This window comes from Lacerta agilis, chromosome 7, assembly GCF_009819535.1.
Source record: "Lacerta agilis isolate rLacAgi1 chromosome 7, rLacAgi1.pri, whole genome shotgun sequence".
Classification (NCBI taxonomy): Eukaryota; Metazoa; Chordata; class Lepidosauria; order Squamata; family Lacertidae; genus Lacerta; species Lacerta agilis.
Window position 1 is genome coordinate 67,569,700 of NC_046318.1, and position 25,651 is coordinate 67,595,350.

The 25,651-nt window shown below is 40.6% G+C and overlaps 1 protein-coding gene across 1 annotated transcript in view; it reads left to right on the top strand.

The window, feature by feature from the left end:
* The first annotated feature begins 2,948 nt into the window (after positions 1–2,948).
* EMC2 (ER membrane protein complex subunit 2) overlaps positions 2,949–25,651 on the top strand; it is a 42,730-nt gene continuing 20,027 nt past the window's right edge. The window contains exons 1-5 of the mRNA XM_033155750.1: positions 2,949–3,034; positions 12,639–12,752; positions 17,325–17,389; positions 22,374–22,459; positions 24,475–24,532. Coding sequence (XP_033011641.1) covers positions 2,995–3,034; positions 12,639–12,752; positions 17,325–17,389; positions 22,374–22,459; positions 24,475–24,532 — 363 coding nt within the window. The 5' untranslated portion in view covers positions 2,949–2,994. The remainder of the gene's footprint in view (positions 3,035–12,638; positions 12,753–17,324; positions 17,390–22,373; positions 22,460–24,474; positions 24,533–25,651) is intronic.

The following is a 25,651-nucleotide window of genomic DNA, read 5'->3' on the forward strand; positions in this document are numbered from 1 at the left end:
ATTGCATGGACTCCGTCTGGTTCTCTGGGAAAAGAGCCTTCATATGGAAGTGGTTAATTAATGAAGTCACAATCTGGTTCCTTTTTTCCATTGAGGAAGAAACCTATGCCAGTGCTATATTGTCCATGCCAAATACAGTCTCTCTCAAACTTTCAAACTGGTGTGTACAACCAAGGCTCAATAAAACAAAGTCCATATTGTGACATTTTGTGGTGGCGTCGTAAACCCTAGCGATCATAGACAAATGGTGTAAGACCTGTAGATAAATAATTAAGGATGCAATCCTATGCACACGTACCTGAGAGTAAGTTCAACTGAACTCATTGGGCTTAGTTCTGAGTTGACACGTTTAAGCTTACATACCATGCCAAAGTTTTGTTTTTTTAATTCCCATAGATACTTAGCCTAAGAACAGGTTCTCCACCTCATATTTAAAACCTAGAAGATGAAATTGTGTGAGGGAAACGTCAAACCTCCTGCATGAATACTACAGAAAACACCACTGATGCATCTGCAGCAATTATGCCTAAAGTATGGAACAGCCCTAAAACCTAATAGCAATGTGATCCACTGAATCTGGTTACCTGATTGACAGTTCAAAACTTACCTGAGGGGTGATTCTATGGTGGTGGTGGGAATCCTTTATTAAACTGTGATAATGGCTTGGTGTGTTACTGCAGGTGAGGTGCATGTCACCGTAACCATAGGCTCCATTCCCTATGTAGCTGGGCACTGCAAAAGTGGGTGCCCAGCTGAAGGCTTCACCACCTCAATATTACACTGGAGTGAAAAATAAATAGGAAAAGCTTGAAACATGCTTGTGTGAATCAGCCTTCTTGCTTCTTGTAGTTACCATGTATTTCTATACGAGTATGTGTGTCAAACAGTACGAAGGATTTGAGAAAGTATAAGGACAACGAAATATGCCTCTAAGTTTGAACAATTGACCACAGCAGTTACTAGCCAGTGTATGTTCCCAATCATGTGTCCTATGTTTTGATGTATTATGTGAGGAAGTCTGAAATATATGTAGTTACAGGTAGGTAGCTGTGTTGGTCTGCCATAGTTGAAACAAAATAAAAAAAATTGTTTGGTTTCTGAAGAAGTGTGCATGCACACAAAAGCTCATACAAATAACACACTTAGTTGGTCTCTAAGGTGCTACTGGAAGGATTTTTTTTATTTTGAAATATATGTGTGTGAGATTATGCAGTGGGCATTACTGCACCATTAAAAAGTTTGGGAGGAATCATGTGCACATTGCATGTGTGAAAGACAGCAAAAAGTTAGGTTAAGGAGCCTGAGATTTTACAATGGGACTTAATGCCTATGCAAGACACATGTGCGAGTTTGTTCCAAGTATGAAATCACTGCTTTTTCACATAACTTGCTATGGAATCAGTTAAAATGCTGAAAATCCTGTACTTTTGTGGCACAGGTTTTACTTGCCAACCAGGATCAAGGAATACGGAAGGATAAAGAATCACAGCAGGGGTACATATGTATGTGTCAAAAAGTACCAGTATGAACATCTATACTTTGATGTGCTTTGATGTGCAGTCACCATGAAAGGGTGATAAGACAACTGTGCTCTGCCATAATTAGTTATGTAGTTCCATATATCTGCATACAATGGGCAGGTGGACATGGTAGCCTCTACAATACTCCATCATCAGGACTACCATGTGGCAATGAGGGCATCAAAATAGGCATACTTTGCTGCCTCCGTTGCATCCTTGAGTAGCCATCCATAGGAACTCTCCAGCAGGGGCAAACTTTGATAATATTGCCCTGGGCAAGGACAAAATTTGTCGTCTTCCCCCCTCTCTCCTTCTGTTCAGCGCATGCTCTCAAGTCATAGTTTTGCACTCCCTTGGCTTGGCGCCTTGTGCAGGGGGACAGCTGCTCTCCAGGGAGGTCTGGAGATAGTTTTCTGTGGAGGGCACACCAGGAAAGCCTTGAAGGTCCACTGTGACACGTTTGCACAGCACTTTTGAGGATAAAGTCACATGCCTTCTGAAAAACTTTGATGTTTCTCTCCTGCGTGCAATTTCCCACCGCTTCTATATTACATGACTCTGGGTGCGTCTTGTATTTCGTTAACGGGCTTACTACTGCGGTTTGCTGTTTCCGTGATTCTTGCGAGCCCTTTGGTGTCTATCTTTGGGTTAAGAAAGATGGGAGATAAATAATACACACAGGTGTACAAAAGAAAACGCAGTTAAGAGGGAGCACCAAAGAGGCAAAAAGCCCTAAAGGTTAAAAGAAAAAGGCCTGTGCTGTTTTTTTTTTGGGGGGGGGGGCGGGAGGTGAAAAATATTTTTCACATAGTAAATTAATAACTTCACATAGCAAATTAAATTAAGAATTCCCCCTCCCTCTTCTCTCCCTTTCCCTTGCATGTCTTTTCTTTTTCCCACATCAGGACTTTGTTATATCAATCCAATAAGAAATATGGAATAAAATAATATGACATAAAAGCGGGGGGAGCAGCCATTATTTCATGTTGTAACATCTAATTCACGGGGGGGGTGTCTCTTGTGAATGTGCATTTCCTTTATGAGGTAACGTGGCGTGTCTTGTCTTTTACATTGTAAAGTGTAAACCTGAGGACAGGTAATATATCTGTATAGAAGTGGCTGTGGGAATCCCCCCCCCTTTTTTAATAAACACATCCTCTAAGCAAGCAAGCAGCTAAATAAGATTTCTAAATCCCTGGATTGAAAGCCGCGTATGAACGACACCCTTCACCCAGGTCGTCCGCCTCAGCGAACTGGAGACCCGAGAGCGAAAAGCGCTTTTAAGGCCAACCTGAGGCGAAGAAGGTCGCTCTTTTTCCCCGCCCTCCGCGCGCGAGCCCCGCCCCCAGCGCCCCCAACCAATCAAGCTCGGATCTATCGGCCGTTGAGCTCGGGGCGGAGGCCAGGAAATTATGTGGGCGGGGCTCCGGGTGGTCACGTGGGGGCAGGCGAGGCGAGAGGGGAGCCCGGCAAGATGGCGAAGGTGTCGGACATGTACGATGTCACTTGGGAAGGTAACTTGCCGGCCGCCCGGCCGTGGTGTGTGTTGGCTTGTGGGGGGGGGGGCGGAGAAGGGGAGGGCGCGATACGGTCAAACCCGGGTGAGGTGTTGGCGCAGCGACAGCAGCTCTGGGGGGCGGGGGGGGGGGGAGGCGGCCGCCGCTTCTGAAGGATAGCCGAGGCCTTGCTAGCGCCTCCCCTCGCCAGGCGAAAAAACCTCAGAAACTTCACCGTCTCTCCTCCCCCCCCCCCTCGCCCCTCACAGTTGGGCTGGGAGTCCTTTAGGTGGTATTCTCGAATCTGATCTACGCACAGAATTAACCCCATAATGGCCTCGACCGCCTGGGCCTTGCAGGGCTTGCTTACCTGGTTGGGATTTACGTCCCGAGTAGAAACGTATTGGGAATGGCGATCTCGATGAGTTTACAGCCTTCCTTTTTCACCTGTCCTGTCGTGGTCACAGTTAGGGCGGTACGAAAACACAACGAAACAAGGGCAAACTTAACCTTTCCCCCTAGCATGACTGTAGCCAGGATTTATGTTAGGCGTACAGAATACTCCCCTGTCACCGTCCTCTGCCTGGCTCTGTCTAGCAGATTCGGAATGAAATGTCTCGACAACAGTTGTTTTAAATTATCATTCTTTTGACCCCAAGTGCTCAAAAATATCTGTCAAAATCTTTCCACAATTTATACTTTTAGTTAAGTATTTTTTATTTATTTACTTGTTTCGGGAGGCAGCTCCCCCCCCCTACATACACCCCTAGTCCTGTTTATCAGTGAATTGAGATTTTTCTTCTTTAAACCCACATTGGAGATTGAGGGTGCAGAGCTTGGAGAAGAGAAGAAGAGTTTTGGATTTGATATCCCGCTTTATCACTGCCCTAAGGAGTCTCAAAGCAGCTAACATTCTCCTTTCCCTTCCTCCCCCACAACAAACACTTTGTGAGGTGAGTGGGGCTGAGAGACTTCAGAGAAGTGTGACTAGCCCAAAGTCACCCAGCAGCTGCATGTGGAGGAGCGGAGATGCGAACACGGTTCCCCAGATAACGAGTCTACCGCTCTTAACCAATACACCACACTGGCTCTTGGAGGCGAAGGTGGAGACTCTTTCCCCCATCTGCCTTCAGGATGCTCATCTTAAAATTGTCTCCTCTGAAAAGCCATTTCCTTTCATCCTTCTTCCTAATTAAAGATTGATAAATCTACAGCTTTACTGTCACCCCTTTCATCGGCAGTCAGCCTCCCTGCCACTGTTAAAATTTGGGATTGTATGCCCTTTGGCGCAGGGAGCTTTGGTGCTGGGGGTCAGAGAGAAGATAATGAAACTTTGTAAAGTGCCAGGTGCAGTGATGGGGTGTTATAAGTAATATATTAGCAAGGCCCTGTGAGCAGCAGCTGAATAAACCCAAGGACATGGAGATGGTTGTATCATGCGGTTGTTGGCGACTGCTTTGAACATCCCTTGTTGGGTCGCAGGTTTAACTTAATAACTAATAAGTTAAAGTATAGCTCTGTTGTAGGTATTTGTTTTAGATCAAGGTCCTTCTGTATGATGGATGTGTATATGTACCCTAATGAACTGAATAGAGTGAAAGATTATGAGTCACTGGGGTAGGGCTTATAAACTTAATAGTGTTTAGCTTATTTTTTGTTGCTAATATTGTTTTATAGATTATAAATGCCTTTTTGATTTGATAATCATATAATATGACTTAACACAGGACTTGTTATTGTTATTTGTTTCTTGTAAGCCACTTTGGGATTTATTTGGATGGAAAGTGGCATAGAAATGCAAGAAATAAAATCAAAACCAAATCAAATAATCATAGTAATATAATGCATTACTATGCAATATAGGAGTTCATTACAGAGTACTGCCTGTTTGAAGAGCTTTACAATACTTCATGACCAATATATTTGCTTCCATATTGCAGTTGAGGGCTTGAGGCTTGGACAAAAGTAGATTGCCAAGGCCAACCAAAAGCTGGGTTTTCCTGTTTTTCAGCTCGTACTTTTAGCTGCTACATTCCACGTGTCGTAAGCATATACATCTATAGAAAAGCAATGAGGTTGTGGTCAGTCTTAACATTCTTGCAGATTCATCTTGTGCATATTTACTTGGAAGGCAGTTCTAATTTGTTGCTTTCTTTGTGGCTTCTGAAATCTTTCTTATGCTTGTATATAGTTCTTATTTGAGTGTTAAGTAAGAATTCATACAGCAGCAGGGTTTCCCAAAGTGTGGTCTATGGACCACCAGTAGTCCACAAGCTTCATTCAGGTTGTCTGTGGCATGTCTGCATTAGATATTTATAATGATTTTAATTGTGCTTTTATTGCCTTTTATTTCTGTATTGTGTTTTATTGTATTACAATTTAAATTCCTTAGATAAAAATGCAATTAAAATTATACAGCATCTAACAGAATGCATTACAGTTGCTACTACAGACAGAAAAATCATTAAGTAGTTCAACAAGATTTAACTAGATTTATTTATTAATATGCATACTTACCTACTTCATAATGGAAACCTAATCATATCTGCTTCCAAAGTAGTAGAAATAAAAAGCAGAAGATTATTGCCATCCATTTCCCTCAGACTGGCAGTATTTAATTAGCCAGCGTGGTGTAGTGGTTATGAGCCGTGGACTCATAATCTGTTGAACTGGATTCACATCCCTGCTCCTCCACATGCAGCTGCTGGGTGACCTTGGGCTAGTCACACTTCTCTGAAGTCTCTCAGCCTCACTCACCTCACAGAGTGTTTGTTATGGGGGAGGAAGGTAAAGGAGATTGTTAGCCGCTTTGAGACTCCTTAAGGGGAGTAAAAGGGGGGTATCAAGTCCAAACTCTTTCTTTCTTTTTTTAAATGGGATTTAATTTTTAAAATGTATTTTATAACCTGTCCGGTATCACAGTACAGTCGTACCTTGGATCCCGAACGCCTTGTGAGTAGAACGTTTGGTTTGCGAACGTTCTTTGGAACCCAAATGTCCAACACGGCTTCCGATTGGCTGCAAGAGCTTCCTACAGCCAATCAGAAGCCGCACCTTGGTTTCCGAACAGTTTGGAAGTCAAACGGACTTCAGGAACAGAATCTGTTCGACTTCCAAGGTACCACTGCACTGTCATGTATTACTAGCATTACTTGTTATTGTAATTCTGTATTGTGAAACCATAGAGTATGGAGGATCAAAAGATTAAACAGGTTAATCCCTAGAGGCAGATCACCCAACTGCCAGCTCCCTGTGTAGACAGCATCTATTGATAAGATGCTTGAGCAGTGGGGGTAATATTTCTATATGCTTGTTTCCCATGTTGGTAACCTCTGTAGGAAGCAGTTGTGTGGGTTGGGCAGAGGTAATTCCTCCTGCATCGGTTTTTCCAGGCCCCTAAAATGTGGCAAAATTGATGTTGTATTTATTAAATTTCTAAACCACCATTCATTTGACGATCACAGGGCAGTTTACAATATAAAAATGCAAAAATGCATAACATAATAACAAACAAAAACAATACCCCCCAGTTTAAAATACACTGGTATAGTAGGCCCACAACTTATACACATTTAACTTGTGCACATTCAGCCTTACACACATGGCAAAAAATAACATTAATAAAAAGGGGCAGAAAGGGGGCGGGGTTTTGGGGAAAATGGTTTTGGCAATCCCACCTGCCATTGAACCTGTTGAGTTTTGACTGTACGTGATTCTGGGTTTAAGGTGTGATCCCTGGAAAGTAACCCCCACGTAATTTGCAGTTTTACTGTAGTTCAGGGAACAATCACTTTCATAAAACTAGTTTCTCTTGTTCATAAAATAAACTGTGAATGGAGATTTTGTAATAGTTTCAAATATAATGTTGACACTCAGAAATTCATGCAGTTGGTGCTCTGTAAGTTATCCAGAATTGCCAAGGAACTTCTACATGCTCAAGATAATACCAGGCCTGCTTATATAGTCAGTGTTAATCAAAGCCTCTGTTCATTGCTTTCCAGTCATTAAATATTTCACATGTGAGTTCTTTAAGAACTCTTGAGCGGTTGCTGTCTGGACCCAGTGAATTGTCCATTTTTAACAAGTCATTAAGGCCTAAAACTCTCTCACCACTATTTGCCTCCATTCCTCAGACTCCCTTCCTGAAAAGGTTTGTTTAGGCACAGAGATCTGCCTTACGTCTTTCACTGTGAAGATGGCTGCAAATAATTCATTCAATTTCTCTGCAGTATCCTCTTCTTCTAGTACACCTTTGACTCCCTTGTTGTCCAGAGGTCCAACCATTTCCCTATCCGGTTTCCTGCTTCTAATATACTTAAAAGTTTTTATTTTGATGGTTTTTAGCAGTGCACTCATTTGTTTTTCATCCCTTATTGTCTGCTTGTATTTATTTTGCCTCGTGTTCCTTTTTGTTCTCCTTATTTGAGCAAGACTTCCACTTTCTGAAGGAAGCTTTCTTGCCTCTCCAACTGATTCCATGATCAACTTTTTTAGGGCGCAGTCTATGCAAGTCTAATTGAAGTCATTATTACAGTGCTTCCTCCTTTGCATGTCTCTTTACTTTTATTCTTCATCTTAATTAAAAGAGAGGAGGATGTGGCATGTACCAAGTCCTGAGGACCAGAAAGAGCAACCTGGATGAGATATGTGTAATGTTTTTTTCTTTCTTTTAGAGAGTTGGAAACAATATTCAGATTGTAGCCTTTGAAAGTACAGAATTTGACACAGTGTACAAAAATTATTTGTGAGAATTTCTTGAGTCATCCAGTGGCCTGATAGGCATGTAATGACAAGCCAGAATTATTAGTATTCATTTCATTTCTCTGCTGCTTTATATTTTTAAGAAAAAATGTTTACAACATATTAGAACATCAAATAAAACAGTCCAGAATAAAACATTACCGAAGAAAGTCAAATATAAAGTATAGTACATTCAAAGCAATATAATTAGCTGGAAACTAAGGAAGTCAAATGTAAAATGCAAATGTTAAATATAACTAAGAATAAAGTATTATCATAAGCATAGAACTGCTGCTGTTGCTACCTGTCCTGCCAATGGTAGTTCATAGTGGGCCTTGGCTGTGGAAGCATAGGCTCAGTGACCTGGGTCTGCCCTAAGAGACAGCCAAGATGTTCCCTGGTCTCTTCAGCATCCACAACTTTTATAGCTGGAGTCAGTCAGGGTCCTATCCTCCCAGACCCTTCCAGCAGTTACTGTCAAGAATTATGCAAACTATGGTTTACCAGAAGTGAGGAAGCATCCTGGAGCACACTGCTAACATTGCACCCTTCCCCTCCTCCATTTGCCACACTGTGAGGAAATAAACTAGAGCGCTAGTAAACCATTACTTGCAAACCAGGGCAGTAGCTTTGAAACTTAATTCCACAACTTGTTTTCATGATTAAATTTGGTTGACATCATCAGATCTGGGCCAATACCACTATCGTGACAAGCTGAAAGTTTATCTTGTTTCCCTACAGAAATCATCAGGCTGCAGCGGTAGACTGCAATTTCTGCATGATCACTTGGGAGTGATCCTTCCTTCTAAATAAACATGTACAAGGCTGATACTGTCAGACATTGAATGTGCTTGTTTCTTATATTAAGTGATCAAATGTCAAAACATGGCCTGTCTCATATTTTTCCATCACTAGATACCCTATACTTTAATATTCAGTCATTATTACATTTGAGAGATAGAATGGCATGGAGGCTTTAATAGTGGCTGAGTAAATTCATGGATGAAACTTCAATTATTTTGTGTATGTTTGGACTGTCACTCCTTGCACTACATTTGAGATTCAGTCACATTCTTTCTGTCCAATCTTTTAATTTCCAGAGGTTGTCTTGAGTCAGGAACCATTTAGTTTTTACTCAGGCACATGAAATGTAACCCTGTGGTGGTTTTGGTTGTCTTTTATTTCACCCCTCCTATTTGTGGAAGGAATCGTATGTGGGGTAGGAATAGGGTGGACTGCAGAAAGAAATCTGTTTGATCTGAAACTTACAGCTTAACTTGTAAATTTTGAAGTGACAGGAAGACCAACAACTTCAGTCTTGTCTTTTTCTATTAAAATGTAATTAAAAATATACAGTAAGTTGTTTTGAATTTAAGATGTCTATAATAGGCAGAATAAGAATACTGTATACTGAAACAAACCAAAGGAGTCCCTACTCATACAATGTCTTCTGTTGTCACCTAGGGCTTTCTTCATCATGTAAAATTGATCATTAATATATATCTCTCTATTCAAGATAAAGGGCTGTGGTGCTGACCCCATCTACCTTGCCAAACACCACTCCTGCCTCCCCCCGCCCACCAGTGTTAGAAACTCAGATATAAAAACTAGGAGCTAAATGGCACCTTTAACCTAGGTTATGGGTGCAACAACAGAATATCTAGGCACACTTTTTTAATAACAAGACTACAAAGCTGAAAATGAATGAATTGTAGCTAAAATATTGTGTTATTTTTTCACATGCTCTAGTCCTTCCCCTGCCCACCCCCCTAATATTCATAAGAAGATCTGTTCTCCGGTCTTCAGAGAGTAGCTGGAAGTGGAGAGGCAGAAAAAGGTCCTCCCTCCCTTCCACTCTGCAGTTTTAATCTGAAATCTTAGGTGCAGTGCTCCACTCAGAGCTCAGAAACTGCTGGCACTAATGAAATTCCCTGTCGCAAAATGCGCCTAGAACAATGGGAGTTTCAAACTCTGCCTTCCTCCTTATGATTCACAACCTCCCAGCATCCCTTACACTACAGCGGCAGCCAGTGTGGCAGTGAGTGTGGAGCTCCATTGCTTTCCTGGCTTTCCAACACTATGGGCTCCATTGCTTAACAAGCAGGGGAGGAGCAAGGCATGGATGGGGAGCTTGATGCATGATGCCAGAGCCAATCTGACTCTGCCACTGTGCAGTGCCCCAAACTCCTTGTGCCATATGCCTCCCCTTCTTGGTAAGCAGAAGTGACCTACAACTGCACAGCAGTTTCCGTCAGTGGTGGAGGGTTTGAGGGAAGTGGTGGGTGGCATCAGAGCAAGACTGGGAAACGGTTCCTGGGGAGCTGCCCTAACCTGTCTTCAGTGTTCCTCCATGGTTTGTTAGAATCATAGAATCATAGAGTTGGAAGAGACCACAAGGGCCATCCAGTCCAACCCCCTGCCAAGCAGGAAACACCATCAAAGCATTCCTGACAGATGGCTGTCAAGCCTCTGCTTAAAGACCTCCAAAGAAGGAGACTCCACCACACTCCTTGGTAGCAAATTCCACTGCCGAACAGCTCTCACTGTCAGGAAGTTCTTCCTTGTTAGACAACTACTTTTTTGTTCACTGCCCCCTGCCACTAAGGGAGGTGGGCTGGTGAGCTATTGTCACTCTGTAGTTCATAGCACCACCTGTCTGTGCTCAAGCAAATTGCAGTGTGGCAACATCCTTATGCAGACAATTTATAAAGGGTGAAAAAAGGCATCATTGGGCAAGATATAACAGCTTGAGTTCATGATGACTTTCAGGTCCGCCTTGATTGATTGATTATATTACCTTGAGTTTTAGGTGGATTTTTAGGTCTGCTGCCAGTGCTGTTTGGTTATTTATACATATTTTTCAACTCAAACTGCCATGCTTTTTTTTGCAGTCTAGCTTTCTGTGTTCTTGTCAGTAATTTATTCAGACACTGCTTTTTCTGTGTGATTTTGGATGCTTTTTGAAAGTGTGATTAATAAGGATTTAAAACTTCCCCATTAATCTTTTCATCGTAATAGAAGATGATGTAATGTTCATGAAGTGTAATGACCACATCCTATTTAAAAAAATGGTTTAATGTGTACATAAATGTTGCCATATTAATTTTAGATATAATTTTAATTTTTTTTTGTATACTCCCTCAGACCATACTTTTATATTAGTTTAGGGAATAGTAGTGAAAATAACTATATACATTGCTATTCCAATTTTGTAATTCTTACTGAAACAGAAAGCAACCAATGGCCTTGGAATAATCTGTAGTTTATAGGAATAATGAAAACAATCCAAGAGTTCCCAGATGAGGCAGTAGAAGAAAACGATCTGTTTCGTAGCTAACACAATGAAGCAATAATAGTATATACTCATTTTGAGATGAAACTTATTCCTAATTCTCTTCAAGACTCAAAGCATGTTCAGTTATATGTTTGCATTGGGAAATATTACTCAAAGCAATTACAAAATGCAGCCAGATCTTTCATAGAGGCAGCAGGCAAGTTGAAGGAGTAATAATCATAAATGTGCATTATGACAAAAATAATAAAATCAAACAGAACTTGACAGGTTCAACTCCATTATGCATTAAGCCTGAAATTCAGCATTTTGTACTGTATTATGTTTTTTTGCCTCCATAAAGGCAGCAACACAATAATCAGTGAGCATCCACATGCTGTGAATATCAGTTACCCCAGTGCTGAAAGAGTGATCTTGAACAGCAAGAGGAGAAAATTTTGACTTTAGACATTGGCCCGATTCATCCATCATGGTACTCCAAACTGTGACTTAACATGAACAAGCAGGCATGGTTGGTGAACACTGCTCAGATCACGCCTGTCCCATTTCTCCCTATCCCAAGTCAGGAAGAAACAAATTAGTGCTGGCTTAGTGCTACATGTGAACCACCACTTGTGGTTTGCTTGTCTCCAAATAAACCATGAGAGGAATCCAAGATTTCTTTTTGTTTGGGTTTGTTTTCTCCTGGCTTCAGAAAGGGAAGAGTGTGGCCTGCATGATTTAAGCAACCTGCACCAGCACACTTACACAGCTTGGATTACAACACAAGAATGGGCTGTTATTGTGATGATAATATTATTACGCTGGGTATTATGTTTTTTTTTATTAAGTTGCGTACATTATGTTCTTAATGTTGTATCTTTGGGATCTTTGAATAAAGTGCAGTATATAAATTGAACAAATAAATGAAATAAATAAATGGGTTGCAAACTAAGGTTTTCTGTACAACCAGCTCAAAATTACTGGGGTGGGAAGGAGGCATAGCGGATACCTCACATCCATTACCTGGCTGTAGGCAGGTGCACATCAGTTAATTGAGAACCACACTTTCAGCTTTAGTAAGAACAATTTCTCATTAAGTAACCTTCATGATCTTCCTAGAATTATAATTACATGAATTGCCTTGAATGATTGGAAAGGAAGCAGGCACCAGACTTGGTCCAGGCATGTTTTTGTTTCCATGCTACTCTTTCTGGCCAGGTGCCTAATATGATGACCACTTGCAGGCAGACAGTGTTTTGTCTCTGCATAGAGATAAGATTCTCAGCTTCTAAATGTGTTGTGTATTGCCTCTCACATTTTGCACTTTTGCATGCTACTGATCAGTATTAAAAGGTAATGGTAGATGTGCTTGGGAGTTCATGGTGTGTTGGTTTTTCACTGTATAAGGGATGTGACTCATTAGCTAATACTTGTAAACCTAAAAGTCTCAATGTTTATTTTATTTTCCACAAACATAATTTCAAAGCTAGAAACTTTTAAGTTACTAAAACAATTATTATCAAACAGAAAATGCATATACCAGTTCATTTCAGAAATGTTGATTAGGAGTTGTTATTCCACTGTTTAATTTTTGTTTTTGTTTTTCAGAGATGCGAGATAAAATGAGGAAATGGAGGGAAGAGAACTATCGGAACAGTGAGCAGATAGTGGAAGTTGGAGAAGAATTAATTCATGAATATGCAGCTAAGCTTGGTGATGACAGTAGGTCAAAGCTATTTCTTTTTTTTTAAACAGAATTTATTGACATTTTCACAAAATAACACAAACCCAACCCCCACACCTACAAATATCAAAACAAATACAAATACACATAATGTCAGGATTCTTCTTCTTGTCTGTATACCTTACTAAAAAAAAAAATTCTAGTTCCAAATCTTGACGTTTGACTTCCCCCGCCTGTACACCTTCGGTTTTAAAACAATACACTATTTCCTTAACAACTTTTCTCTATAAAAATTTAGCATTACTTTAAAAAAAAAGGAAAAAACACCTTTATCTTAATCTTTGCATTATAACCTAAAACTTAACCAAATATTCTTACAGCTAGACTTATTTCTTCTATCATTTATCATGCTGCTTTTAACTTAGATTCAATATCTCCTTACTTATTTAAAATAAACTTGTAATTAACAGACTTCACACTCCGATTTCGGAAACCATGGCAGACCATCTATGTTATACTTTAATTGATTCAGCCCACTCCCCTTTTGTCCATTATCTTCTCCTGTCTTTCACCAGAACCGGATCTCCTATTGTATTCTTCTGAGTGTCCACAGATCCTGATTGCAACCACAACAAACCCTGCATCGAGCTCCAAGATGTTCGCCCTCTCCAATCTGAGTTTCTCCGTGTCTTTGTACCATACTTCTTCTTCTTGTAGAAATCTTAATTCTATGTCCCTCGACCCCGAGCTGCCACCTCGAAGTCTGGATATTAAAAATCTTTCCGTTCCAGGGTTACTGCCACCCCCTGAACTCGGCCCCTGTTCCAGACGGATTTGCTCAGCCATCTCAAACCATCCTTGCAGCACATCTTCCAACTCTTTGCAAAAGTCTGTTTCCATTGAATAAAACTTTCGAAAAGCCTCCTCTGTGGAAAACAAATTCTTTCCATTTATAATCGCACTCAAGGCTCTTAGTTTTCGATCAAGCAGTTCCAGTTGAAAGACAGTAAGCTTTTCCTCCTCCTCCCAGTCCTTCAGTGCCAGCATAAATGCAAAGTCCAGCATCTTCGGGGGGAGGTGGGTATCAGATTGCATTTCCTGTCTTTTCCTTCCTTTGTCTGAATTTTTTCCTACGCAAGTCCGAAACGTCGCCATTTCTTCCAATGCCGGAGTATAAAGACCAAAACTTCAGATGGAGATATTTTTTCCTCAGTTAACCCCCAAAAGGAGATCTCAACAGACTCAGCTTTCAAATTCCAAGTACTTTCAATTGATTGTTGTAGCAGCAGTCACTTAAAGAGTTAATTTCTTTCACCACCCGAAGGGAGAGAGGCGGGCTGCCTTTCTTCTCTTAATCCCAGAGCTTTCCCGGAATACAAAGAGTCAGTCAATTACTCACAGCTTCTGGTTTCTTAGCAACTCCTTAATGATAGGTAGAACAGAGACGCTCATCACGGACTTTGCCGCCGCATGTAAACATCCCGGTTGGGGCATTTCCCCTAAGGCCCGGCTCCGTGGTCCCTTCACCCCCACTCCCCCTTTACAGGGGGTGCGGGGGAAGGGTTCGGAGCGCAATGGGCACAGCTGGGGAGCCCAGGGCACGGGACGCTCTTCCCGTGCCCCAACTGGAGCCCGCTATGCGGTAGCGGAGCTCCTAACCCCCGGGATGAACTGGGTGCCTCGCAGCCGAAGCAACCCACGACCATCCATGATTGCGCCAGCCGCCGGAAGTCGACAGTAGGTCAAAGCTATTTCATGTCTTGCCGTCTTTATTCTGTGCAGCTGCTTTTATTATTACCTGATTGATTCTCCTATTACACCCTCAATATTGTTTTTCTTTTACTCCACTTTTCTTGTGCATGCTGATGTATGGTACGCCCATGAAGCTCAACATCTGCCAATTTTCCTGACTCTTGATCTGCTTTCCAACTTAAGGGTGTGGGCAGGGAGCGGTATACCTAATCGGATGTATAGCCTGGCCCGCTAGTCATGCAAATACGTTTGAGAGAACCCTTGGCCCAAGCATCCTTGGCCAAATTTCACTCATTGGTTGTCTTCACTCGTTTGAAGGATGGCTAAGTTTTGAAATGGAGACAGAAGGTTATTCCTGAAATTTAACCATAACTTCAGCTACGTGGAATCAATATAAGAGTTGCTTTTATTATAGCGTTGGGCATGAGAGTATGGGCGTGCCTGGATTTTCATTATATACAATAGCTCTACATCATTTGGGGGGGATCATAAGTGCACAATACTAATTCTCCCCAGACAGAAACTTGGCACAGGGCATTTTATACCAGAAGGGAATTGTTTAAAAAGAAAGTCACAATAATGCAATACCTCTTTTTATATAAGCACAGGATAAAGCATCAGAGTGTTTTATGGCAAGAAAACTGTATAAAGTTGACTAAGGCTCTTATGTAGGCAGGAAGGGAATAAGTATCAGTGATTTGTTTTTAATGAGCTCATTCTACTTTCTCTTTCTTTCCTTTCTATAACTTAGTTAACCTAATTCAGACAGTATGAGCAGTTCATTTTTGGCAAAGGTCTCAAAGATCAGAATGGGTCTACCCTTCTTTATTTAATTTTAGGAAGTTTTGGTCTCAGTAACACTGACATTATACAAAGAGAGAGAGGGGAGCAATATTTCTGAAATGGGTTCATTTCTTAGAACACTCAACCAGAGGTCTTTCAGTTTGGGATGTTATCAGAATATATTACTAATATATCTCATAATGATGAACATTAGATTTTTTTTTCAGAGAACAACTTAGTAGGGAAATGGTGTCCATTCAGATGTTACTGAACTACAATGCCCATTAGCCCTAGCAAGCATGGCCAATGGCCAAGGATGATGAGAGTTGTAGTTCAGCAACATCTGGAGGGCCAAAGGTTCCCCAAACCTGGCTTCGGTATACACTTGAAAGTTGCATATAATAGCATAGCACAGTCGTTTTCTTATTTGGTTTTCAGATTTAAAATTTGAAGTGCCCAAGAAAACAGGCTTACATATGTTGTCTCCCGAGTTTAATGCAAACACAGTGGGTGATAGAAAGGGCAGTGATCTCAACAGGGAAGTTGGAGTGTGCTGTTTTTCATCACCCTTCACTTAGTGAATTTATAAATGAAACATATTTACTTCACTCGTTTTGTCTTTTCTGAGAATCACAGACAACAGTAGATTCCCTAATTAATAGTGTTCATATGATGTATATAAATGAATCCTCCATATGTTCCCTGGTGTCATATCCATTTTGGTTTCCAGAGGCTATGTAGTTTCTATTCTAAGAAAGCAATCTGATTTTAATCAAGAAGGCATAGAACATAACATCCACACATTCACTGAAGTGGTAAAAGCCAAAATGAGAGTGATTGTTGTGTTGTCTGGGGAAAGTAGATTTTCATTGAGGGGCAACCTGTACCCTCCCAAACCTTTAGTTTTTACACAGAACAATTCTGTGTGTATCACAGAAATTTGTACACTTGTAAATTGCATGTGCATGCCTTTCCTCTTGAATGCCAAACACTCTCAGTATATTAGGTAAAGGGTATAGGGACCCCTGACCATTAGGTCCAGTCGCAGAAGACTCTGGAGTTGCGGCACTCATCTCGTTTTATTGGCCAAAGGAGCTGGCGTACAGCTTCCGGGCCATGTTATTATTCGTTGTCGCTTACAAGAGAGCATTATATGACAGTATAATGTACAGCTTCAGTCCGGAAACTACAACTAATCCAGAATGTGGCACCTAGACTGGTGACTGGGAGCGGCCGCCAAGATCACATAACACCAGTCTTGAAAGACCTACATTGGCTCCCAGTATGTTTCCGAGCACGATTCACAGTGTTGTTGCTGACCTTTAAAGCCCTAAATGGCCTCGGTCCAGTATACCTGAAGGAGCGTCTCCACCCCCATCATTCTGCCCGGACACTGAGGTCCAGTGGCGAGGGCCTTGTGGCAGTTCCCCGCCTTGTGGAACATCCTCCCACCAGATGTCAAAGAGGAAACCAACTACCAGACTTTTAGGAGACATCTGAAAGCAGCCCTGTTTAGGGAAGCTTTTAATGTTTAATAGATTATTGTATTTTAACATTCTGTTGGAAGCCGCCCAGAGTGGCTGGGGAAACCCAGCCAGATGGGCGGTGTATAAATTTATTATTATTGCTTGGGGTCCTGATCCAGCTCTCAGGCCAGGGTTTAGCCACCCCTGACGTAAAGGAAAAATTGGAGAAGAACAGAACACCAAAATTGGTGAAAGCGTCCCCTTAAAAACTGTTGTTCTGCCCAACCCCCAAAGTGCTTTTTGAAATTGGGGGAGCTGTGAATCATTTCCATAGTTGGTTTGATATCATTGATAGCTATTTTGGTAATAATGGTAGTAATCTTGCATTGAAATATGGAGCACTTTACAAAAATGCTTATGCAGCATAAGCAAACAGTATAGCTTTTAAAAGTGTTGAGTAGCATATATTAATTTTGAGCACTAATTATGACAGATTCATGATTTTATAAGAAACGAAAGAGAATGTAATTTGTTTTATTGCTCTTTAGGTGTTTTGAAAAACATGCTGCCTCATTTCATATAACAGATGTATTTTTGTGTGTTTTCTAGTCTGGATAATATACGAGCAAGTGATGATTGCTGCATTGGACTGCAGTCGTGATGACTTGGCGCTGGTAAGTAGTCCAGCTGACCTCTGCTGCAAATGTAATGGCTTGGAACACTGCTTACCGCAAAGGATTCTTCCATTCTCTCCTCCTTGCTGCAGCTCCCTATGCTCCCTGAAAAGCTGCTCCTGAAGCTTGAGGTACCCTTTGGAATGGCATGGTGTGGAACATAGAGGGCTGCAGCAAGAGAGGGAAATCTGGAGAGACTGCCTTGAATGAGAGGAAGCTCCTTTTTAATTTACACAATGTGAAGCTTTTCAGGGTAATTTTGTGGAGGTGCAAATAGGTGGTTCTGGATGGTCAGTTTATAGCACAATGTGCTTTTGTGGAGCTAGACAATCTCTCCCCACCAGTGGCTTTGTGTTGCATTTGTCCAGCACTCTACTGCAAAATTCTGTTGCATTTTTGTTGTTGTCTTGTGAAGTTCTAAAAGTTTTGTGTTCTTCAAAGATTAAGAGCTCCTCTCACTGTTCCTCATAGGCATGGAGGTGTCTTTAAGAATAGAATGATAGGCTGGTATTCAATGAAATCCTACTTAGAGTAGACACGTTGAAATTACTGAACTTAAATTAGTCATGTCCATTTACTTCAGTGGGTTTGCTTTGAGTAGGACTCATGTTGAATTTCTCAACATAGCTTTCCTTTCCCCCCACCACTAAGTTATGGCCTGGCATTTCTTTAGTAAGCTGCTTTTAAAAGTTTACTAATTTTAATTCTGTGTACTCTTCCTCTTCAGTGCTGGAGTGCATATTTTCCCTATTTATTTTTAAGAAACAACTAACAACTGTCATGTTCCTTCATGACAAATCTAGCTTCCATTTTATACCGATAAACTATTGCAGTTTAGGTCCTTCAGCATTATGGGAAAACAAATACTGAGATTTTTATTGTTTGTGTAGACCTGGAGGCTTGTAGAACTTTAAATGAAATAATGCCTGCGCCAATATTTTGCTTATAATTATCACAGGTCTTTCCACAGTTCTAAAAATATTTACAGCTACTTGGATACAAGCTGGGTGCCAAAATAACATGTTAGCTGCCATATTGTAAAGAAAATGTTGATATTGAATCTCAGTGTATGTCAAAATTTCAAATGATTGAAAGGTACCTCTCTCAATCTACTGATTTTTTTGTGGCATCTGCAGTAAATGTTTTGCATGTGGGTTTCATTGCATAGCTGCTACGGAAATGTTTGTATTATGGAAATCCTTTTCGTTTTGGTAAAAAAGGAGGAGACCTACAAACTAGGGAATTTGATACTTTTTCTCTAACCAGCAACTTCTGGTGAAAGAGCCATGTAAATGTTCGAATTACGTGTACAGAATTTTCTTACTGGAAGTTTGTTCCTTAGTTTGGCAGTGAATGTGAGCTCAAGGGAAAGTATAAAGGGAATGCGAGAAAAAGATCATTTATGAATTTTTAAGCTAATTGTAATTTCAAGAATAAGAGAGTTGTTTTGTTTTATCAATACCTTATGAACACGGTTTTGGAACACATTTATTATATTAGAATATCTCATTCTGATATTTCAAATATGACTGGGTTTGTAGAAAGTGAGATGCAGTTAACATCACTGTTTGTTCAGGAGATCTTGCCAGTATCACCCAATAAAAAGAAAGCAATGATAGAATCATGGAGTTGAAAGGGGCTTGTAAGCCATCTGTTTCACTCCTTCCTTGATGAGAGAAATCCATAGCTAGAGCATCCATAATAGTTGGCTGTCCAACCTTTGCTTGAAGACTTATGGTGGGATAGAGCCCATTCCCTAGGTATGGTTCTACTGTCATAAAACTTACTGTTAAGAGTTTCCTAATTTTCAACCAAAATCTGTCCTACCAGCTGTATATAGAGCAAGATGTGGAGAATGATAAACATGTTTTACAACATAAAGGGTTTTTTTAGAAGGGGGACCCTTTTGTATTGCATTACTTCACCCATGCACTCATATCCTTTCTGTCTTCAGTGGAAACCAATTTTGAAACATTACAAATAAACTAGGACAGTGTTTTTGTGTATATGTAAACTGAGTTCAAGATGGCCTGAGGTGATAGTAAAGGAAGTAGGTTTATTTTTCTTTGAAACGCACAGTTTAATAAAGTAAAATAGCTTTCTAAATCAAAAGTAGTTGGTCTTCTTGTAATTAGAACCTAGAAATGAACCAAATCAAACAATCTCTGATTGCTTCAGGGGCAGTGGGTCTGTCCATGATGGAAGGCTGTTTGATCCAGTTGGGACTCCGGTCAGTGAAATGAAGAAGCAAGGTGATTTTCACATATTCACCATAATCCTTACAGGTCCCATTCTCTCTCACTCACCCCTCAAGGGCACGGCAGTGGGGGAAGCCTCTCTCTCCCTGTTCTGCTGATGGAGTCCTCTGCTAGATCAAGGAGCCATCCATCAATAGTGGGTCAGTGTGGGATACAACTCAGTTGGCTTCAAGCCACAAAGGGCACTTTGGCATCCAAATAATGCCACCAGGTTTAATAGCACCCAAACTATGAATCTGATCTTTTAGGGATAGTGTAACCCCAGAATGAGCATCACCCCCCCCCGGCAGTTTCAGCTTATTGTCCCCCAACTGGCCCATTGCTGATTGCAGGCAGTAATTTAGCACACCTGCAGCTTCATCTGGGTAAGATAAAATAGAGAAATACTGATGACACCTCACTCAGCATCTTCTTTTGATAGTATCAGGACAAAATGGAGTCTTGTGGATCACCATAGTGTGATCTTATACTATGGAAGAGTAATAATATTTTGGGTACCAACCTCTGGAACTGATTGTCAAGATAGGGATAGAAGCCTGCAGTGCAATTCCTCCAGTTCTGATCCCCAGAGGGGATACCATGGTTGCTGGTATCAAAGGCTGCTGAGAAGGCCAGGGGAATCAACATGGTTGCACGTTGTGCACTCTTACCACTCTCACAGTGGCCAAAGGTAGTGTTGTACCAAACCCTAACGTGAAATCATATCAGAATAACCTGCTTCATCCAAGAGGCCTTAGAGTTGTATGACCACCATCCACTGGAGCACCTTATCACAAAAAGGCATATTGGTAACTAATTGGTATTTGGCACAGTTGTCTGGGTCTGGTGGGCTCTTCTCCAAGAATGGTTGCTCAAATTCCTCTTTAACATGCAGCTCACATCAAATCACAAACCCCAGGACCCAACCAGCCAGTTGCCCCAACCTTGGTTGCTCTTATAAGTCAAGATGGGCAGGATTAATCCTAGAAAGTTTTGCTGTAAGGGTGCCAGCATAAAGTAGTTAACTTCAAAAACATCCTTAGTTCCCTGTGGCCTCGCAGGATCAACAAGAAAGTTTGAAGGCAGAAAGTTGCATTAAACTTCTATGTTGCGCTGATGATTACCATGTTTTAATATGGTGGTAGTAATGAAATTATCTGGAATTTTTTAGAACACATATAAAAATAGATATGAAGAACATTTCCCTTCGTTTTACTGAAAGGTTTCCTAAAGGAACCAACAAACAAATTCACACATAATTGCTGCAGTAGTTTTAAGTTTGAACTTCTGCCCCCAAAGTGTCCTATAAGAAACACAGCATGATGCAAGCACTGGTCTCCACTCCAAGAACAGTTTAAAGGCTTAATGAAAACTTATGATTTTTATTGTTCCACATACTTAGTTGAAAGGACATTCAAAATAGCCATAATTCTGGCTAATCTTTTGCCACAGCTGCAGGCACCTGATTCCAGAATGGGGTTTGCACTCTTAACTTCCTGACTAGGAAACTCAACAAATGTGAGGCTTCTGTTATGAAAAAATAGGGGCCATCAGTTCCAGATGAAGTGTGTTGCAATTTCTATTTGCTGTTCATCACAGTTTTTAGGACTGTTTCTACCACATAATGGCTTGTTGCAGTATCTCTCTCCCTGCATGCATGACCTTAGTTCACAAATAAAGATCCTTCGTTTGATAGACAGTGGCAAAAGAGCACACCATGAGGTCAATTTCACGGCTGCTTGGGACAGCCACCTGCAATACTTGTGTGTGAAAAGATAGTGTCTGCATTTTCTTTGCCTTAGATGAAAGTAGGACCTTGTTTGCAGTTTCATTTAATATTTACTATTCATTTCCTTTCTGGATCCCCTCACCCTTAAATGAGAAAATAGAATAGATGGGGGGAAAGTAGGAAAGTCTGTCATGAGTTTGGGCTACCTTAGTTAAATGAAATTTGTGCAGGGTCTGAAAGCATACTTCTTAGAATACTCGAATGTGCCCCTTTTAAAGCATTGACACAAAATGTATACCAAAGGGGACAATAAGCTAGAGGGGAATATCGAACATGACACCTTCTAGATGTTGTTGGGCTTCGTTTCCCATCATCACTGACCATTTGCTGTGTTGGCTGGGGCTGATGAGAATTGGGAGCTCCAACATTAAAGAGAGTATCACATTGGCTACGCCTAGAGTTGATTTGCAAGGAACACTTGCTTCTTTGTTGTTATTACTAAAACTTTGATCCATGTTCCTGTTACCTTTATTGGCTAGTGCCTTCTCTCACCTTCCTTTGGTACATCGTGATTGCTTCATCACTGTTCAAAACAGTAATAAACTGTTCAAAAGTCACTTTCTAAGTTGTAGATTTGGTCAATTAAGGGCTTAATTTCTCTGCATTGCATAACTCTCCACAGGAGTGCAAATTGCATTATGTGGTTGAAGCTCAAAAGAATTACCTTGTTTATAAATTGTAGGGTTGTTTGGGAGTGGGGTGTCTTTTTTTTTACTGACTACAGGATATTTTTGTAGCATGAAATCTGGGTTCTGTCAATGTGTCCTGGTATCTCTCAAAACATTGCTGAAGAAGTGTTGATATGGTACTTTAGTGTTGTGTTAAGCGAGACTGCTGCCAAATGAGCTTCTCAGTTACTGTTCTCAAATAAACATCACTCAGATTTTGGTTTCCAACTTGAAAGAAAACTGTGTTTTTTACCTCCCCCTTTTTCTTTGTGTTATTCTTAAAAATACAGTTTTGTCTTCAAGAGCTAAGACGGCAATTCCCTGGGAGCCATAGAGTTAAGCGGTTAACAGGCATGAGATTTGAAGCCATGGAGAGGTAACTAAATTTAAAAAAAAAAATCTTTTCCAGACACTGCATTAAAAAAAATCTGCGACAATCAACATTTCTGTGAAGGGAGTAAATTCTGTGTACATGGAGATAGGATTGTCACTTGTATACAAATAAACTTTAGCATGGAAATATTTTAGAGAATTTGATATAGTTGTTACAAAAGACACTTTTAAAAATTGCTGTATATAGTTTCTAAAATGTATTAACCACCTTAGACTACAATAACACATCACTTTCAGTGGTTTTCCTTCTTCATAAGATAATTTGATCTACTCCAGTGTAGATTTGGAATATTGGGGATTTATGTTTCTTTCTAAACACGTCTCTCTACTTTAGATTTTAGAGAAACAGTTGAAAGCAGACATTTCTGATAGTGAAATAAATGGGACACTAAAGGGACTCTTAGCTTCACATAGTTATAGACAGGTCCTCACTTTTTTAAATCTGCCCAGGTTTGGGCCACAAAATTCATTAAAATGTTTCTGGAGATGACAGTGGTGTGTGTGAGAGAGACAAGCTTGATAAAGGTGGGGTGTGAGAGAGAAATTGAGACCTCTTAAAGTCATTTTTTATTCTTGTTGCCATTTGTCTGGCCTGAGAAACCATAGGGGGCACCTCCGGGAGTGAAATCAAGTTCCTGGAAAATCACAGCGCCTGCTGTGGCTGCAGAGGGCAGTAACTTGTAACTGCTGCCTCTCACATTGTTTTTTCTACGTTAGCAGCACCGCAGTGACCTCTCTGGGGGGTGCAAGCCTGGGCAGTGTGTATGGAGGTCCTGGGCTGCCCAGACAACAAGACTCTCTTCTTGGCTTCGTTAATGTGTTCCAAAGGAAAGCAAGCAGTACACTTGGCTCCAACTTGGCTGCAGGAGCTGCCGGAAGCAGGCCATACAAGATGCCACCCAACCGCCTTAGGGACTCCACTCCTGATTTGTGTAGGGTTTACTCTTTAGGCTTTTCTTCTCCCAAAGATGTCCCACAAGGCAGCAGGTAGCATTCCCATCAGGAAATGTAGATTGTATGTACTGGAGGTAAAAGAGAATGTAACCATGTGACATGGTTGCTTGCTTTTGCAAGCTGGAGTTCCCCTTGCCCCAGTGTTGTCTTTAATACTGGGTCTGGAATATGGCAAGGGAAATCATTTGAAACTGTGACATACGTTTGAAGGCTGTTCTTTGAAAGGATTATCGGTACAAGCGAGAATATTCTGGTGATGAAGAAAAGAAGCCGTGCTTCAGTGACAGAGTGGGCCAGAATCAACCTACCGGTATTTGTTCTGCTAGCAGAAGCCAGTCAGCTCTCCTCCCCAGTCTTCTTATCACTAACAGTCTTTTTATTGGCATCTCTGTGAGAAGGGCTTTCTAAATTTTGCAGAGTGACTGCTAATCAGAGTATATAGTACTGACTGAGTGGATCCTTTGTGTGATCCAGAATCTTGAAGCTCTTGTCTTTGTTGTCTTGGCCAGAAAATAAAGCTGATGATAAAAGTATATTTTAATTTATTTAATTTATTTTTAAGATTCATAGCCCATTACTTTGAAATCAAATGATGTTCAAGACAGCTTAGAACAGTTTTTCAGTAATGGAAAACGAAACAAACCCACCCATGGATTTACATCATCATTATCATTTTAGTTGTATGCTGCCTTCCCATAGTTAAAAAACCATGCTGAAGGCAGCTTACAACATGAAAGGATTTGCATAATTAAAAATATAACAAAAGTAATCACAAACAATACAGAAAACACAACCAAATTTGAACACAATGAGTATGATGTTGAACTGACTTTACCATCCAGGTTGAATCACGTGCAATGATTTGCACATGCAGAGGGGTGAGTTTTGAATCTTGAATATATTCCCATTCAGTTTAATGGAACCTGGTGTGCACCAGTTGTGCCCCCGTGTGTTCTTTGCTGGGTTGGGGTGAAAGGCTCTATATGGAGTTGCTAGAGCTCTGTTGAATTAAGCTGCAAATATTTTGTTTGTGCCTTATAACAGGTATGATGATGCAATCCAGCTGTATGACAGGATTTTACAAGAAGATTCAACTAATACTGTAAGTTGAACAGATAAATGACATTTGAGTTACATACTTCCTGCCAGTATTGTTGAACTTCCTTGCTTAAAATTTTTGAAGTGGGAAATACCTGACATTTGAAGTGGGAAATATATGAATTTAATATATTTCTTTGATAGTGTTCTGAGTTCATATCAACGTTTCTCACCTATACCAATATATGTAGCACATTTCAGAAGGCAAATTAAAGGACAACAACAGTTCAATGTATTATTTTTCAACTCTTCTGAAGTTTTCAGTTTGCAATTTTGAATTGTTATTTTTTTGTGAGAGGGAAGTGAAGTCAATCTGCACAGTTTGCTGAAACAAGTAGAAAAAGTGTTGTCATGCTTCCCAATCAGAGATTAAAACAAATAACTGAAAATCTGGCCTGGACCTAGAGATGCCCTTGCAATCTCAGAAGGGCCTTGCATCCAGCAGTGTTCAGCAGAGGTGAGCGAACTGGGGAGAGAGAGTTCTCACTGTCCTTCCCACCTCCTCACCATAGTCTGGACTGAATGACTGGAGAACACTCAAAAGCAGTGTGAGAGGATGTACAGTGAGGAGGGTGAATCTATGAAAATTGTCTCCTTTCTGTTTGTTCATGGAAGGACATCTTTGGCTCCAACCCTTTGTTCACAGGAATCTATCTTGTCTAATTTTCTTGTTCAGTTTAATTTAAATGGTCACGGCCTTCAGTTTAATATAAGTAGTCACAGCCTTCCATTTTATTAGTGGATTAGAAAAGACAAGGTATGTATTTATTTTTAGCTTGCCTTTTAGGGCTAGTCCTTCTAATGAAGATGATAGAATGTGTACTCATGCTCATTTTACCTGTCTATGTTAACTATAAACATAGTTTTCCTGGAAAAAATTAGCACTGAACATTGATAACTTTGATTGGAGGCTTAATGGCCATGTGCTTGGATTAGCGGTAAATGAAGAGAGAACTTTATAGGGCCAGTTGTTGTTTGAAAGGTTGAAATCATGCTTTCCTATTAACTAGATTCGAGGTTGAAATATGAGTTTTATTTAACCATATTTTTTCCTTTCTGAGTTGAGGCAGGGAGGCAGATGTAAATTAAAGACAGTGGGTTAATTGGAACTTTACTCATGGAG